We start from the raw sequence: 15448 nt of genomic DNA, 5'->3' as shown, positions 1-15448 counted from the left end.
CCTCAAGCATGAGCCAATATGATTTTCTTTTTTCCTGCTGAAGCCAAAGAAATGCCAAGCATGTCAGATTTAACCAGGACACATACACCCATTCCTCTTCTGCGTTATTTGTGGCAAGACAATCAACTTTGTAGCTGTGGCTTTGAGGCTGATAGGTCTGCCTTAAGCACAGCTGCTGTACAAAGCATTTTTTTAAAAAATAATAACAATAATTAAATGTGTGGTTTTTCCTCTTTCAGTTCATTTTCAGATACCTTGATTCAAGATCTCATTGCTGCCAGGTTGGTGTTGCCAAACAGAATCACCATCCCACTGAAAAAGAACATTGACATTTCTCGCTTGAAGTTCCCTATTCCATACGTGAGTCGTGTCTGAGAATGGCGTTCTTTAAGCCTTGCCTCAGGGAGTAAGAGCACTCTCTAAACAAGCATTATCCTCTAGGTCCTTTGCCCAAGTCACCTTCAGGCAAGGGACAGTTTGTCCTGCTTTGTTTGCAGGGAGATGAGACGGTGTTGGCTATTTAATGAGCATTCACTCCAATTTGGTTTTTTTGGGGGGGGCTACACAATATTGCAGCAATTTCCATGGTATTTTCTCTTCCCTTACTGCAAAAGTTGCAATTCTGGGAGCAAGTTGGGCATGTTTCGTAACAACTTCATATCGGCTTTAAATTGTGCAACCTGAATTTGCTGGTGTGTGTGATGGAATCCCATCCCCAAAGAGTTGTACTACACCCCTGGTTTGCATTTGCTCTTACCCACCACTTGATTCTTTCCTCATGGAGAGAACATGGCAGGCTAGGAATGAGTCTGCAGTAAAAACTCTGGTGGATTATTTCAGTAAAAAGCTAAGCCTCGTCAAATTTCATTAACCAGCTTCCGTAGTGATAGACAGCAGGCATGTTTCTTACTGCTGTGTTTATAGGGTTTTCTTAATCGTAGCTTTTTACAATGTAGGCATCTAGCGAGGATTCTAAGTATATATTTTTTAATGTTTCTCTGTGTTTTTGTTTTGCTCTCCAAGGGAGTAATAAGAGTATACCTACAAGAAGCTGAAAATCTTGTCCAAATGGACAATTTCCTTGGGAAGTCGGACCCTTATGCTCTTCTGAGGGTTGGTCAGGTGCAATTCCGAAGCAAGACAGTGCACAGGAACCTGAACCCCATCTGGAATGAAATGTTTGAGGTGATGATTCTCCTTGAACTCTTACTAGCAATAAGCTGGAATGCAGTGCTCTCTCTCTGTTCAGAATTCTAGACACAACCAAGTTAAGGTATTTAAATAAAATAAAAAAGCCTTACCTTTGGAAGAAGGCAGATCACTATTTATATGAGTAAGTAAAATTGAACTGGAGTGGATGGGGAAAGTTCCCTGTGAAATATTTCACTACTGGCTCCTTAACCAACATTTGTTTGCCTGAACGGTGTAGCAAGGCTTTAATGAGTAAGGCCCTCGTTAAGCTTCATTGGGGTCTAGGCATCAGGTGTGGCCCTCCAAGTCTCTCTACCTGGCCCATGAGACTCTCCAAAGGCCATGCCCCAGCTCCTTAGCCCCCCCCCCCCATTGCATCCACCTTTGTGCTTGGCTGGAATGGGTCTGTGAACTCTGCTAATGTTTGCCTGTGTTTAAACACATTTGCCTACCCTACAAAGATAATTTACACTCATCACTCTGCCCGTTTTTGCCTATGGCACATTGCCCTAAGAAGTTTGTCCAAAAGAGAAGGTGACCGTCAGGCTAAAAATGGCTCCCCATTCCTGAGTTACAAGATGGGAAATCATCATGATTTTAACTGAGCATCATGAAAGGGCACGGAGACATTTCGGCACCTTCCCCAGTTCTGCAGGATTCTGCTTGGCAAACAGGAAAGTTCGCTTTCTGCAAGCTTCAGAATAATAGGAAGGCTTGCATTTGTGCAACTGCATTTCGAGAAAAATAGCTGTACAATATTCTGTTACTTTAACACACTCTCTCTCTCCCCCTACAGTTTGTTGTTCATGAGATACCTGGTCAGGATCTAGAGGTAGACCTGTATGATGAAGATCCCGATAAAGATGACTTTCTGGGCAGGTGATGGATATAAATGTTCCTCTTTCATCTGTGCAACCTTCTGCTTTATCTCTTTCTGCTGCTCTTGCAGCAAAAGAGCCAGTGCGATTAGTATTAAAAGAAAAGTGCCCATGGTACAACCCTCCATGGGCTATACCATTTGTGAATTCAGGTGGGGAAACTGCAGATTGCAATACTTTCCTGCTTCAAAAGCATTCTGCCATCAACAGCTAGAGGGTAGAGAATAGTTAAATTCCTCCCCCTGACATGCTAGTTTGTTCTTTCTATATACATATATAAAAGTGCAAGGGAAAGCATTCTGACATACATTTGCTCTATCTGCATTCTGCAGTGGTATAGTCTCAGTACAGTTATACCTTTTCCTTTTTAAACACATTGGTAAGTTTAAAAGTAATATTTCATTCCTAGACAGGAGTAGCTTGGCAAACTACACTGAACAATTGCAAAGCCCTCTACATGGGGCTACCCTTGAGGTTGTTTCAGAAATTGCTGCTTGTGTAGAATGCTGCAGCCTGGTACCCGCAAAATACATACTTTTCAATGCCCAGTAAAAACCATAAAATATGTATATTTGTGTGTACTTTTTGGAGTACAGGCAAAACTACATTGCAAAATTCAGAGAAGTGCATGATTTTGCCAGGTGTTGTGTTTGAATCCACAAGCAAGATCAGGACTGTCAAGATGTTTCATAAAGCAGTCCAAACAAATTCCTCCTCCATCCCTACCTGAGACAAGGAACTCTTCATTGTCTGAGCCAGTTTTAATTCTAATGGATTGAGGGGGATGAACCTACCAATATATATATATATATATATGGAGCAACTATCTCAGTTCTTGTTTGATTTAAGGAGCTCCTCAAACCTTGCTGTTTCTGACTTCATTTTAAGGGATGCACAGCTTCCTGGTGAACAATAGATTATTAGAATCTGTAAGAGCCACTGGACACTTCTAAGGCAATGTAGCCACACAGCTGGAGATGGTGGGGAGGAGGCAAAATATTCCATGATACTAAAGGGATAGTTTTTCTGCACCTCTGTTCTGTGTGCGTCTGTATTACTTTAGAACAGAGGGTTCTGTTGATCAAAAAGCACAACCCATTCATAATTGATGCATGTGAGGAGATGTGAACACCAGGAACATCAATACATGTTCTGTTTATAACTCATAGAAGCAAGGAAAGATACTACAGTCCCTAAACATCTTATTCTTGTTCTGTCTTTTTACAGCTTGCTTATAAACCTTGCAGATGTGATGAAAGACAGAGTTGTTGATGAGGTAAAATGTGTTCTCCCATTAACTCTTCATTTTATAATGTTTTTTGAAAGTGTGCAGATTTTGCGATAGGCTTTGAAGTTTTACGAAATTTTAATGATCCATAGGGATGATTTAAATCACCTTGAGTTCTCACGACTATCATCGAATATATTAAGTGAACAAAACAGCTGATGGAAGATTACAAAAGCTACAAAGAGTAGATCAACAAATAGGGTCTGACAAAAACTTTCTTGGGCAAAAGCCTATTTTATTAGATGCCTATAATTCTCTCTCTGTGTGTGTATGCACACACATATGCAAGTTGGGGGTGGGAACTGCTTTGAATACAACTTTAAACTGGGGTAAAAATACTGAAATCATAGCCCATATACTGCTAGCTGTAGGATGAACAATAAGTCATTTGAAGACTTATAATCTTGAGGCTCTTTTGACCCGAGAGCAATTTGCTGATGTGTAAAAGGCAGGCAAGGAACACACGGACAGAAAGGTTGTTATACTGCAGTACCAAAGGACCATGATAGAAAAGTTTAAAGCTGCGGGGTGCTTGTCAATTAATCAGGAGAATTAAGTACCCTATGTATTTTCAAGCTGGGTCTCTTTATTGGAGCAGAGTCTATTATGGACCTCACCATTCCAGCAATAAAAATGCAGTTTAAGCACATCAAGGTTTTAAAGTGTACCTCGGATAGACTCAGCCCCATAAAGCACTAAAGATAAATGGCTGGTTCTGCCACTTCAGTTCCCCCTGGTGCACAATTCATGACACACTTGCAGGTTAATGTGCATTTATGACACTGATGTGCTTTTTCTTTCTTTACGAAGTGGTTCCCCTTAAGCAAGATTGCAAGTGGACATGTGCATTTAAAGGTTGAGTGGTTTTCTCTGGTCACCAATCAAGAAAAACTTTGCGAGGTGAGTGTTTCTGAGAGATCAGAGTCGGCCGAAGTGAGATACTTGCCGCAAGTTGATTGAAAGGATCTAAGTTCCATTCTGTGCCTGTGTGTACTTTGCTAGCTACATAATTCAACCATTTCTTGTGGTGGCTGCATTTAAAGCCCTTCCTTAGCTAAGGGCTAAGGAAGCCCTGTGCATTGACTGGACAGTCAATCAATGGCATGGACATTTTGGAAGTGGCTCATTGTCTGTTTAGGGCAAGGCTGCAGCTTGTGGTCAACTCATGTTAGTATTTGCATCCAGATTGTTCCCCTGCCCAGCCACATGGCAGATGAATAGTAACAGTAACAGTAACTCTGTTTGCAAGACCAGCTTTGCATGTGAGGATATCAAAAAAGCTCTTGTCTTATTTTGGATTTCATTTCCCTCCCACAGGACAAGAATGGTTTTGCCACAGCAATTCTCATTGTGTATTTGGACAGGGCTTTCAATCTTCCTGTGAGTAAACTGATGGAACAACACTTTCAAACTGTCCAGCTGCACACAATCCAATTGCTAGTGTCTGCATGCTCATGATGCAGTGGCAGAGATGGAGGACCTGTGGGCCTCTAGATGTGGTTGGATACCAATTGTCATTTGGCCCAGGGATGGTTGGAGTTGCTGTTCAACAACACCTGGGCAGCCACAGTTCCCCATTTCTGGTGTGCACCGAATGCTGCTGCTTTGGTGCCAAGCATCCCAGTTTGGCTGAGATAATAATTGTGTTATCTGGAAACTAGTATCCACAACTTTGCTAATGCCTTCCAAGTTCTGAAAACTTCTATTTCAGAAAGGAGGTGAATGACGAGTATACAAATCTGTGACTTCCAAAAGTGAACTGATGGGTTTTTAAAAATAAAAGCGGAAGTTGAGATTTCAAACAACAAAATGAATAAGACCAAGCATTCTGCGAAGGCTCCACGAGGGAGGGGTCCACCTGTTTAGGGGATGGAGTGAGGGAAGAAAAGTTCAGAATTTAGCTGGCTGAAAAGTCTTCCCTCCCTAGAATGGAATGATTCATCAGCTTCAGTTCTTTCAGTTTCACCTTTTTACAGTCTTAAATTCAGTTCTCCACACTTCTGCAGAAGTTTGTGATTAAAAAAAATAATCATGACAATTCTTATGCAGATTTCCCCTAATAACATGCCTTATGCATTGTCACTAATATATTCATTTTATGGACCTCTTTACCCAATGTGTTATGTTGGCAAACATCGTTTGGTAGGAAAACTGCACCTCAAAATTCCAAGGAGTGCAACTTTCGAAGGCTAGCTGCATTTCAGTTCTCACGTTGTTTCAGAAAATGCAAATTTGAAAGTTTCACCTTTAAATGCAAACTGAATTGAATTCCTTGTCTGTTGCTAGATTTGAGATTATGCCCTTGTTCACAATTATGTATGCTGCTAATCTACTTTCAGTAAAATTATCTTCTGACCCATGTTAGCCTTAGAACTGAAAACAAAGCAAAAACAGCCTTTGTTTTTGAGAAGGAAGCAAGGACTTCTTTTCCTGCTAGGTGATTTGCTATTTTCTGGGATTCCCTTTGCTGGCAGCAATATCCTGTTCTTTTCTTCTTATGTGTCCATAGCCTAATCCTACATTACTTCGGTTTGTTACGAGGATCTATACCCTGCCTGTCAATCAGATTTCAAGGGTGTCTTCCAAAATCAGAAAACATAATAAAAACAAACATGTATATTCTTTAAAACACAGCAGAATAATAAGAGCAGCATAAAACCTAACAGCCAGGATAAAAACAGACCAGCTTTGATGGAAGGCCTGAGAAGGAAAATATCCTTGGTGCTGAAATGACAACAAGGTTGACTCTTGGTGAGCCTACCTGGGGCAGGCAATCAACTGCTGCTGTATGACACCTAACTTTTGTTTTTGTATTCCTTCCTAAATATCTTCCCCAATACAGAAAAATCAGTTTGAATATTACAATGGTGACTGTGGAGCAAAGAAATATAGAAAAGACAGATACATCAAGGTAAATGCTTCAGAGTCCCCTGTGTCTCAAAAGGGGCACACGCACTGAACCAGCCTACTGAATGGATGCCATGGCTAAAACCCTAAAATATGTTGCATCTACGGGGTTAATGTTTGTTTCTCGATGGTATGTCGGTGTCCCATACCAAAAGGAAGAACAGAGACACTGTAGTTGATGGTGCAGGTGAGGCTAAACTGGTGAGCAGCATGTAGGAGGAATGTTTAAGTCAAGATTACGCAAGGCACAAGACATTCATAGCACTTACCTATCATCAATGGAGCCCAGTAAAAAACATGGGTGGTCTCTGCTTCCATGCATTCAAAAGCATGTTTCTAGCCCTTGTGGTGCTACAAAAGCAAGTTTATATTTCAAAAAGCTAGCCATTATTATTTTTGGACCAGCCCTGATCCAATAGTTATTGGTTATTCCTATTATTAGTTTTCCCAGCTACTGGACCACCTCTAGCAAGACCATAATTATCTAGTAATAATTGGTGCTGCATCTGTCATTGTAATGCAAACCTTAATTGTGTTTGACATATTTGGCAGCTTGGTTGTAGCCTTCTGATTTATACTTGCCATGTGGCTGTTTTGTGCTTCAGCTATAATGGATGAACTCGACAGTCTTGTATTGCAAGAGCAGCAGCGGCAATTGCTGCTGACCCCTGTGAGGTTATCTTTACCATATAATGCCCAAATTCTAGCTCCAAACATGTATGGCTTAACTTCACTCAGTGAAATAAATGCAGGGTGTAACACTGTTATTGCATTGCATTTTGTGGAGAATGTACTGGGGAAACCCAGCCAGATGGGCGGGGTATAAATAATAAAATATTATTAATAATTATTACTGTTTTAATTATTAAAGTTCTGCTCAGAACAGGGTTCCTGTCCCTTCCCAGATCTTGCAGAACTCCCAGTTTTTAATACCTAACATCAGCCTCCCTGTTCAATACACCTCCTTGTCTTTTGGAATTCATGATGCTATTGACACTGTCTTTTCTTTCAAAAATTTAATTAATAAAGAAGATGGAACGCGAACCTTCTTCCTTTGTCCTACTCACAGTGGGCAACAAAACTCATAGAAGCAAGGTAAGGGGGTGTCAGAATTACTGTTTTTTGTTTTTAAAAACTTGAATGGACAGTTGTCTTCATGGGGCAATACTGTATGTGGTTTTCCAGTAGCGATGTCACATCTTGGATACGTGTGTACCTTCTCAGATAAATAAAAAGCAACACTTTGGTGTTTTGTAGGTGCTGCCCCAATGAAATATCTGTGGTGTGATGTCCTGTCCCCACTTACTGGGTGGAAGTGACTGCATTGCTTGGGCTGGTGGGAATAGTTACACAGCTGTGTTGTAAATATTTCTTTTGTATGTGGTTGGATGGGCCCTCCTTTAAGAACATACAGCCAACATGGAGGTTGTTGTTGTTTTTTAACAAAGAGACATTCTGACTAAAAAATAAATAAATAGCTAAGATTCTTGAAATGACAAGAGTCATATTTTGGAACTAAAATTAGCACACTGGGCTACTTTTGCATCCACCAGTAACTTTTTACGGGAATCTTTTTAGATGAACCAAAGGCCAACCAGGTGGCTCTGAGAATCCCATAGCAGAGTTCGAACAATGTTGGTCAAAATAGCCAAACCTGTGGTGTTTGTGCTGTTATATTCGATAACTGTCGCCATTGAGTTGCTACCTTTGGGAAGGATTTTGCTTTCTCAGGAACAAAATAGAGCACACAGAGTCTGGGGAAGATTTGAGATCCCCTTGAGTAGGGTGAAGGCAACGGGACTGTAACAAATGAGGGGCAATTTGTCTGTTTTTGTTGCATTAAAAACTGATAGTATGGAAAAGTCTTGAACATAATGCATTGTGTCGTATTAATAGAGTTGGGCACTCTGATTACAAAATGGATACTACATCCCTTCCAAAAAATTCATTTCTTAAGTGTACGTCTGCTCCAGCTGTTTTTCTTGGGCTATGTCCTGAAAGCCAGTGATGCAATCAAGTGCTAATGAATACATCCTTAGCGAGGCACTTGGTTTTCCCACAGTGTTCCTGCTATGTCAGCGCAGGCATTGCATTAAGAATAATTGCCTGCAGTAAGCTTGCAGCTTGACATGACCACAGCAGTCTTCCTCTTTACTCATAAGGAAGCCTGTTAGCAGACAGGTACTTTGGCTTGCCACTTCAACTAGCTAACTGAAGCCACTGGCAATGAATCTGTTGGAGAGGGAGGAGTCTGGGCTGTTCCTTCAAGCCTTGAGCTCTTCTTCGTAGCTGCTTCTACTGTGGTCAATTATTGCGCCTTAAGCAGGCGGTGGAGGGGAATACTTTCTCTTGTTCCACATTGAGCTCCAGCTTTAATTGATCTAGGCCGACTGGATCGGCTGCTAGCCTATTTATGGTGTGGTTTTCGAAACCTGCTGCAACAAGCAGCAGAGAACTCCCTTTCCATACAGGTGTAAACTGTGGCTACTTCTATAGAGTTTCGGTTACAATCAATTATAACTCAGCTGGCGTATTTCAGCATTAACATTCATCAGATCATGTGGGGAGTCGTGGTGGGGTGGGGGGAGTCTACAGGGCACCTAACTGGTTCTGTGTGTTTATTTGTCTGACTTAAAGAAAGTGAACTGGGTAAGAGGCTTTTTAAGGGTTGGGTTTTGTCCCTTTTGGGTAAGAAGGTAGTGCTTAAGACAGGTGTTATGTACTGAGTTGAATAGGATCCAAACTGCAGCAGTCTGATTGGTCCTAGAACAATAGGATCCCAAATGCAGCAGTCTGATTGGTCCTAGAACAATAGGATTCAGAATGCAGCAGTCTGATTGGTCCTAGAACAATGCAGCAGTATGATTGGTTGGCAGGAACCACCCAATCATGCTCCAGATATAAGTGAATCCACAACCTGATTGGCTTACAGTAGAATTCCAGAATTAGCCAATCATGTGCAGCCCATTGTGTAAATAATGTATATAAAGCAGATACTTTGAGGGGACATTCATTCATTCCTCCTCACCACTATGAGCTGAATAGCTGAATAAAGAGCATGAAATCACTTTGCGACTCTTGAGTATATTTCAACAGGGAAACCGATACATCCTTCAAAACATGTTCCGTTGAAGTCAGTGGAACTGTCTTCTGAATTGGTATACTGTCCTGTAAAACCTCCTGCTCTTCAGTTTCTAACAGAGTAAAACTATGCACGGCTACTTGGGAGTATGACCCATTGAATCGGGCCTTCTCTCAGCTAGGTTGGGAATAATTGTTGGTCAAGTGTTCTGTAGCTAATGTGTGGATGTCGTTCTTTCTCTCTTACCCTTCAGACCTGTAATTTCACTAAGGATCCTGCATGGGGCCAGGCCTTCACATTCTTCGTCCACAGCGCTCCATCACAGTCTCTTCATCTGGAGGTCAGTTGGCCTTCTCTTGCTTTATGAGCATGTGGCACAACATGAGCTCATGCTTAATGGGTCTTTGACCGAATAATAATAATTGGCACGGGTTTCTGCTCTGTATACACATGCTCTTGTGTATATAAGCTCCTGTTGCTGCTTTGCAAAGGGACTTCAAAAAAGTGGGTCATTATTTTTACTGAGAAAGGGACTACTGGGCTTTGTGGAAAGGAGGGACCATATTTATGTTTTTTGTAGATGCAGTAAAGATATTATTCAGCCTTCCTTTGGGGACTTCAGATTCAATGATATGATGCTCGTGTATTATTATTATGACTTGTTGCTTGTTACCTAAAAACATTATACCTAAATACATTCTACAATTAAAGACCATGTAAAAACATTAATATTTCATGCAAACACCTACAGTTCATACATGTAACAAATGCACACAACCCTCACCCACTAAACAGCCACAGGAGGCTTCAAGTGGCCCTTTGGGGTAAATTTTGACTCTTCAGCTGCCTCGATATCAGCACATTTCTCCCTTCCCCCAATATAGCCTATTCTTTGGTATCAGATGCTGCCCTCCCTCATTCAATAAACTTCTGGCGGGGAATGGAGGAGAGGAGAAAAATGTGAACATTTCCTACAAAGATCCTAAACATCCCAGTTAATGGGGGGGGGGGGAGAGTTTAGTAAAAAGTTTATGATGAGTCTAGATCAGCGTTTCCCAAACCTTGGGTCCCCAGCTGCTACAACTCCCACCATCCTCGACCACTGGTCCTGCTAGCTAGCGATGGTGGGAGTTCTAGTCCAGAAACAGCTGGAGACTAAGTTTGGGAAACGCTGATCTAGTGATTTTTTTTTTAAAAAAAAAATGCCTTCTTGTTCAATGGTTAATCACTGCTGAGCCACAGCAATGGTGCTACAAATGTTTTAACAACGTAAGAAGAATGCTGCTGAATCGGGTCAGTGGCCCACCTAGTCCAGGTTCCTCTTCTCTCAGACCGATCAGATGCTTGTGGGAAACCGGCAGGCAGGACTCAAGCACAAGAGCACCCTCTCCCTTCCTGCAGTTTTCAACAACTGGTAAAAGGATTAAAACATTGTTGGAACTAACTCATCATACCAATCATAACTCACCATACTGTCTTGTTTGCTTCCGCCCCCTCTAGATAAAAGATAAGGACCGGGAGAATGCCCTGGGGACCTTTGTGTTATCGCTTGGCAACTTACTAAAAAATCCTGATATGACACTTGAACAGAACTTTCAACTGGATCACTCTGGTGTGGACAGCTCTATTAAGCTGAAAGTTGTGTTGAGGGTAAGTTTAAGGTTCTGCATCTATCTTCTCCCTCCTCGCTTCTCTGTTGTATCTCTTCCTGTAGGAACTTGTTGTGCTTTCCTGAAACCAATTAATTTTCTGCAGTGGCTGTCAGGAATCTCTCTGTTTACATCCTAAGATACATTGCTTCAGACTTCATAAACGGGTGATTAATTGACATGGGGTACGATGAGTTCTGTCTTGTAGAACTATACTGAAACCAAACTTACTTCATGTATAGATTTGTGCTCTGTGCCAAGTTGATATGAATTCAAATCCATCAGAAGCGTGTACAACAAGCTCTTGATCTCTACACCGGATGAATCTATTAAATTATGTGGGTGGCTACTATTTGGCTTCCTGCCCTGTCAGTCCCAAAGGACACTAGCCACCACTGCCAAGGTCAAGCGTATCATGGGTACCACTTGCTTGGCTTAAATTTATTATTTCCAAAGGCCGAATAATAATAGGAGGTGGGGATTAATATTGTGGCCAATGCAAAATAAAAGCCTAAAAAGCTGCTTGGTTAGGAGCGGCTGGAGCATTTCAGTAAAAAGCATGATAATGTCTTACCTTGAATTCAACCACAATTAGTACTTACCTACTTTGTTTTCCATGTTCTACAAATGGGATACGAGGATTTCCAAAAGCACCCAGGTGGTTTAGAACAGAGTTCCCTTCAATTTTCAAAATAATGACCTCAAGCACATGCCGTGCTCTGATGCAGATGGATGCTTTGTATTCTTCCCCAAGACAGATCAGCAACTGGGGAATTGACTTGAAAGGCAACAGCACTTAAACACCTGCGGTCCAGTTGTGTATCTGTTTTAACTGCACACACTCAGTGGCGTTTAGGAAATGTTTAAAACGTTCTCTCCTTCGTACCTTACAAGAAAATATTTGCTGTTCCTACGTAATTTACGGTTAGGGTCATGCCCCTAGTTTTCCTGATTTCTAGGCTCATTCCAGAGGGCAAGCTCCTCCTCCTTGTCTCATGCAACGAATAGAGAGAGAAAAATGCATATATGTGCATGAGAGAGAGAGGGAGAGAGAACGAACTTTTCCCACTGTGAATTTGGAGCACTTTAGAAGTATCCTTTGTTAGTGGAAGACAAAACTACTTCCTTTTTTAATTTTTTATTTATTTATTTGGTTTTTCAGATTAAAATTTTACAGTCACATATCCAACATACAACATAAAAACAAGATTCCAAGGAATCTCTTGGACTTCTCTCCTCCCCTTTGTGGGTCTATTCTTAATCATTTCCTCCTGCATCTTTTACGATAATCCAAATCTTTTACCTCTCCATTGTGTCCAAAATTCACCATTAAACTACAAGTGATATTCCAATCCTACTAACAATTTTAACTGTTTACAATGGTTTTTAACATAAGTTATAAAGTTTTGGTCTTCCCGATTTCTGATTCTTCCAGTCATTTTAGCCATTTGGGCATAATCCATCAACTTGATCTGAGGATAAAGTCCCTACCAGAGAAGAATGGCAGATCAAGTTGACAAAACTCTACTTCCTTACCCAGTGCCTCTTAATGTTAGGTATCACCACGTTGTTTACTCTCTTTCCCCCCCATTTTCTTTTCAGGCTTTGGACATACAGCAGCATGATCCAGAAAGTACCTATACTGGGGTTAATGCCTCAAAGCAAGTTCCCATCCCTGCCACCGAGCAGGACGAACCCAAAGGCAAGACACAGTTGCCGCCTCCTCCGCCTCCTCCTCCTCCTCCACCACCAAAAGTAGAAGTGCCCAAAGCACCCCAGGAGAGGAGCAGCGACTTAGGCCTGCCTGACCCCCAAGGTGACCGACGTGAGAGCAATGCTAACCTTAATGTAAATGAGAAATTGGCAGGGCCTATTGTGATAGAGGCAGTGGCTGGAATTAATGAGCAAGCCGGCACAGGCGGCTTGCGCCCCAAATCCTTGACACCTGCGCAGACCATCCCAGCACGCCGTATGCTTCCAGCCCTGCAGAGACTCCAGGTTGCCCCCAGCATTGCGTCTCTGGGCTCAATATCCGCTTCAAACTTTGATGTAACTTGCAGCAATCTGGATCTCAATAAGTAAGTCTGCCTCGGTGTGAATTTTTGCCTAAACTGAGCATGAGCTGTACGCTTGTTTCTGCACACATTTGGAAAATAAAAGACCCGCTTGCAGATGCTAATCTTCTAAGCTAGCATTACTGTGGCTATTTCCTGTTGTTCATGGTGTTGAGAAAGGGGTAAGAGGAACTCCTTAAGGCAGGTTAGTTTGTTTTTAGAGGGTGGTATTCCTTTGTTTTGAGACTTGCATTACCTTCAAGGTACATAAGTATTCCTGTGTAGGATTCCCTAATCATGTTCCAAGATAAAGGTGTGTTTGTGACACTGGGGTACCTCATGCAAAACTTTTGCAGCACCCACAACATTGTCAGAATGTCAGCCCATTCCCAGGAAAATCCAGGAAGTTAAAGAAATAACAAAAACAAAAACTTGTCTCCAGTGACCTATCTTCAATACTTCAGTGACCTAATTAGAATTCCCTCTGGAATCACCCAAAATCTGGGGGGGGGGGCTTTTATTTCTCAGGATATGCATTTAGATCAGAGCAACACAACACATTATAAGTTCAGTGAAGTGCAGCAGGAAAGGAAGGGATGCACTTCCACTTGTCTCACCACTTTCCCTGGGAGAAACCAACTCTTTCCTGCGGAATTGGATTAAACATCAGTTGGGTTTTTCGCAAATCGACATTTGCTCCGATTACACAGTAAAGAGCGGGTTTTCCTGGGGAAAGTGGCAGAACAAATGGAAAACCTCTGACCATGCTTTCTAGGCACAGGGCAAGCAAAAGTGTGGGCAAGCCCTAAAGGGCTTGGAAAGGCTAGCAGTCGGCACACAGACCCCATAGAAATAAAGTCACAGCCCTCAGGTTAGATGCCTGTAGCTGCTCCTGGGCAGCTGACCTACCTTCTACTTTCTGCTGGGATTCCAGGTCTCTTTGATGGAAGGCTCTTTGTACTTCCTGTTTAGCATCTATACTACTGTGACAGTTTTTTTCTGATTTGAATAGTTTTCAGAACACACCTCAAGGTGAAAGGGACCCCCGAGAGGGCCAAGAGATGCTGGAATCAAATACATCTTCCTTGGCACAGAGAATTCCTTCTCTTGGGAATGGCTTATAGTTGGTTTAGCTTATGGGGATGAGATATACTAGTGTGAGTTAGTAGGGATCTTAGTTACGCAGCATGTGTTCAGCTTCTGGAGGAGGTTTTGTTTGTTTGTTTGTTTAAATGTAATTCATTATCTTGCAGTGGGACACTTTATGATGGAATGCCCCTGGGAGAGATTCACCTCACTGTGCGTTATGCATCCCTACGGCAGTCTCTTATCGTGCTGGTCAATGCATGCAGGTAACCCCTGAGAGAGCTGTTTCTCTTTGTCTTCTGTGATTGATATTGTTTAGGGCTTGATTTTTGGTATGCACAATTTTCTGCTGTAGACACAACCAGGATGTGCTACATAGGTGTGCTCACATTTTCAAACATCCTGTTACATCCTTCTAATACGGAGTGGATCACATGCAGCTACGAACCTGGTCTTGCTGGCTGTCTTACCAGTCTGCCACCCATTGACCCCGTCCCTCCCGCCCAGGTCCAGCCACTTCATTTGGTAATGGGTCTTTATTGTAGACCGCATGCTTTGTACTGAAGTGGCAAGCCTGGCTGTGCCCAATAACTGCCTGGCTTCAAGCACTGTATTAGCAGCAGCCCTATCTACAGAAAAGCTTGGGAGGCACAGATTCCTCTTCTTAATCTGCTTTTCTTACAACTTCCACCTAAACATTAGGAAGAACTTCCTGACAGTAAGAGCTGTTCGACAGTGGAATTTGCTGCCTAGGAGTGTGGTGGAGTCTCCTTCTTTGGAGGTCTTTAAGCAGAGGCTTGACAACCATATGTCAGGAGTGCTCTGATGGTGTTTCCTGCTTGGCAGGGGGTTGGACCCGATGGCCCTTGTGGTCTCTTCCAACTCTATGATTCTATGATTCTATTCTATGATTCTTCAGATGCAGGAAAAACAAGTGTGGGCACACCCATACGCACAATCCTAACACACCATAGATAAGCATTTTTTCCACCTGTTAATCCTAAGGATGGTATCTCATTTCCCAAAAGGAATTTAACGCCCTGCTCTCAGCAAGGAGCACATCCCTATGTCCGCATCTACTTACTCCCAGACAAAAGATGGGTAATGCGAAGAAGAACTACTGTCAAGAAAAGAACTCTGAATCCTCACTATGATGAAAAGTGAGTAAAACCTGGAAGGAATTTTCTTGTCAAGACCCTGTGCGTTTTACCTGCTATTTATTTGCCAGAAATGTGCAGTTGCACCGAAGCCTTTAAATATGTCATTAGCTAAAGCTATGCCTTTACTGGGAGAACTAGATGTGGCAGTCTGTC

At 42.1% G+C, this 15448-nt stretch overlaps 1 protein-coding gene across 1 annotated transcript in view; it reads left to right on the top strand.

The window, feature by feature from the left end:
* Positions 1 to 15448, top strand: part of ESYT3 (extended synaptotagmin 3) — a 40691-nt gene that overhangs the window by 22067 nt on the left and 3176 nt on the right. The window contains exons 8-20 of the mRNA XM_079993387.1: positions 240 to 360; positions 1024 to 1185; positions 1988 to 2070; positions 3297 to 3345; positions 4168 to 4257; positions 4675 to 4737; positions 6200 to 6268; positions 7294 to 7359; positions 9600 to 9686; positions 10847 to 10996; positions 12598 to 13073; positions 14303 to 14401; positions 15164 to 15295. Of these exons, the coding sequence (XP_079849513.1) occupies positions 240 to 360; positions 1024 to 1185; positions 1988 to 2070; positions 3297 to 3345; positions 4168 to 4257; positions 4675 to 4737; positions 6200 to 6268; positions 7294 to 7359; positions 9600 to 9686; positions 10847 to 10996; positions 12598 to 13073; positions 14303 to 14401; positions 15164 to 15295 (1647 nt within the window). The remainder of the gene's footprint in view (positions 1 to 239; positions 361 to 1023; positions 1186 to 1987; positions 2071 to 3296; positions 3346 to 4167; positions 4258 to 4674; positions 4738 to 6199; positions 6269 to 7293; positions 7360 to 9599; positions 9687 to 10846; positions 10997 to 12597; positions 13074 to 14302; positions 14402 to 15163; positions 15296 to 15448) is intronic.

This window comes from Podarcis cretensis, assembly GCF_951804945.1.
Source record: "Podarcis cretensis genome assembly, chromosome: 1".
In the NCBI taxonomy this organism is placed as follows: Eukaryota; Metazoa; Chordata; class Lepidosauria; order Squamata; family Lacertidae; genus Podarcis; species Podarcis cretensis.
Note: the sequence above shows the minus strand (reverse complement) of the source record. Positions and strands in the feature narration are given on the sequence as shown.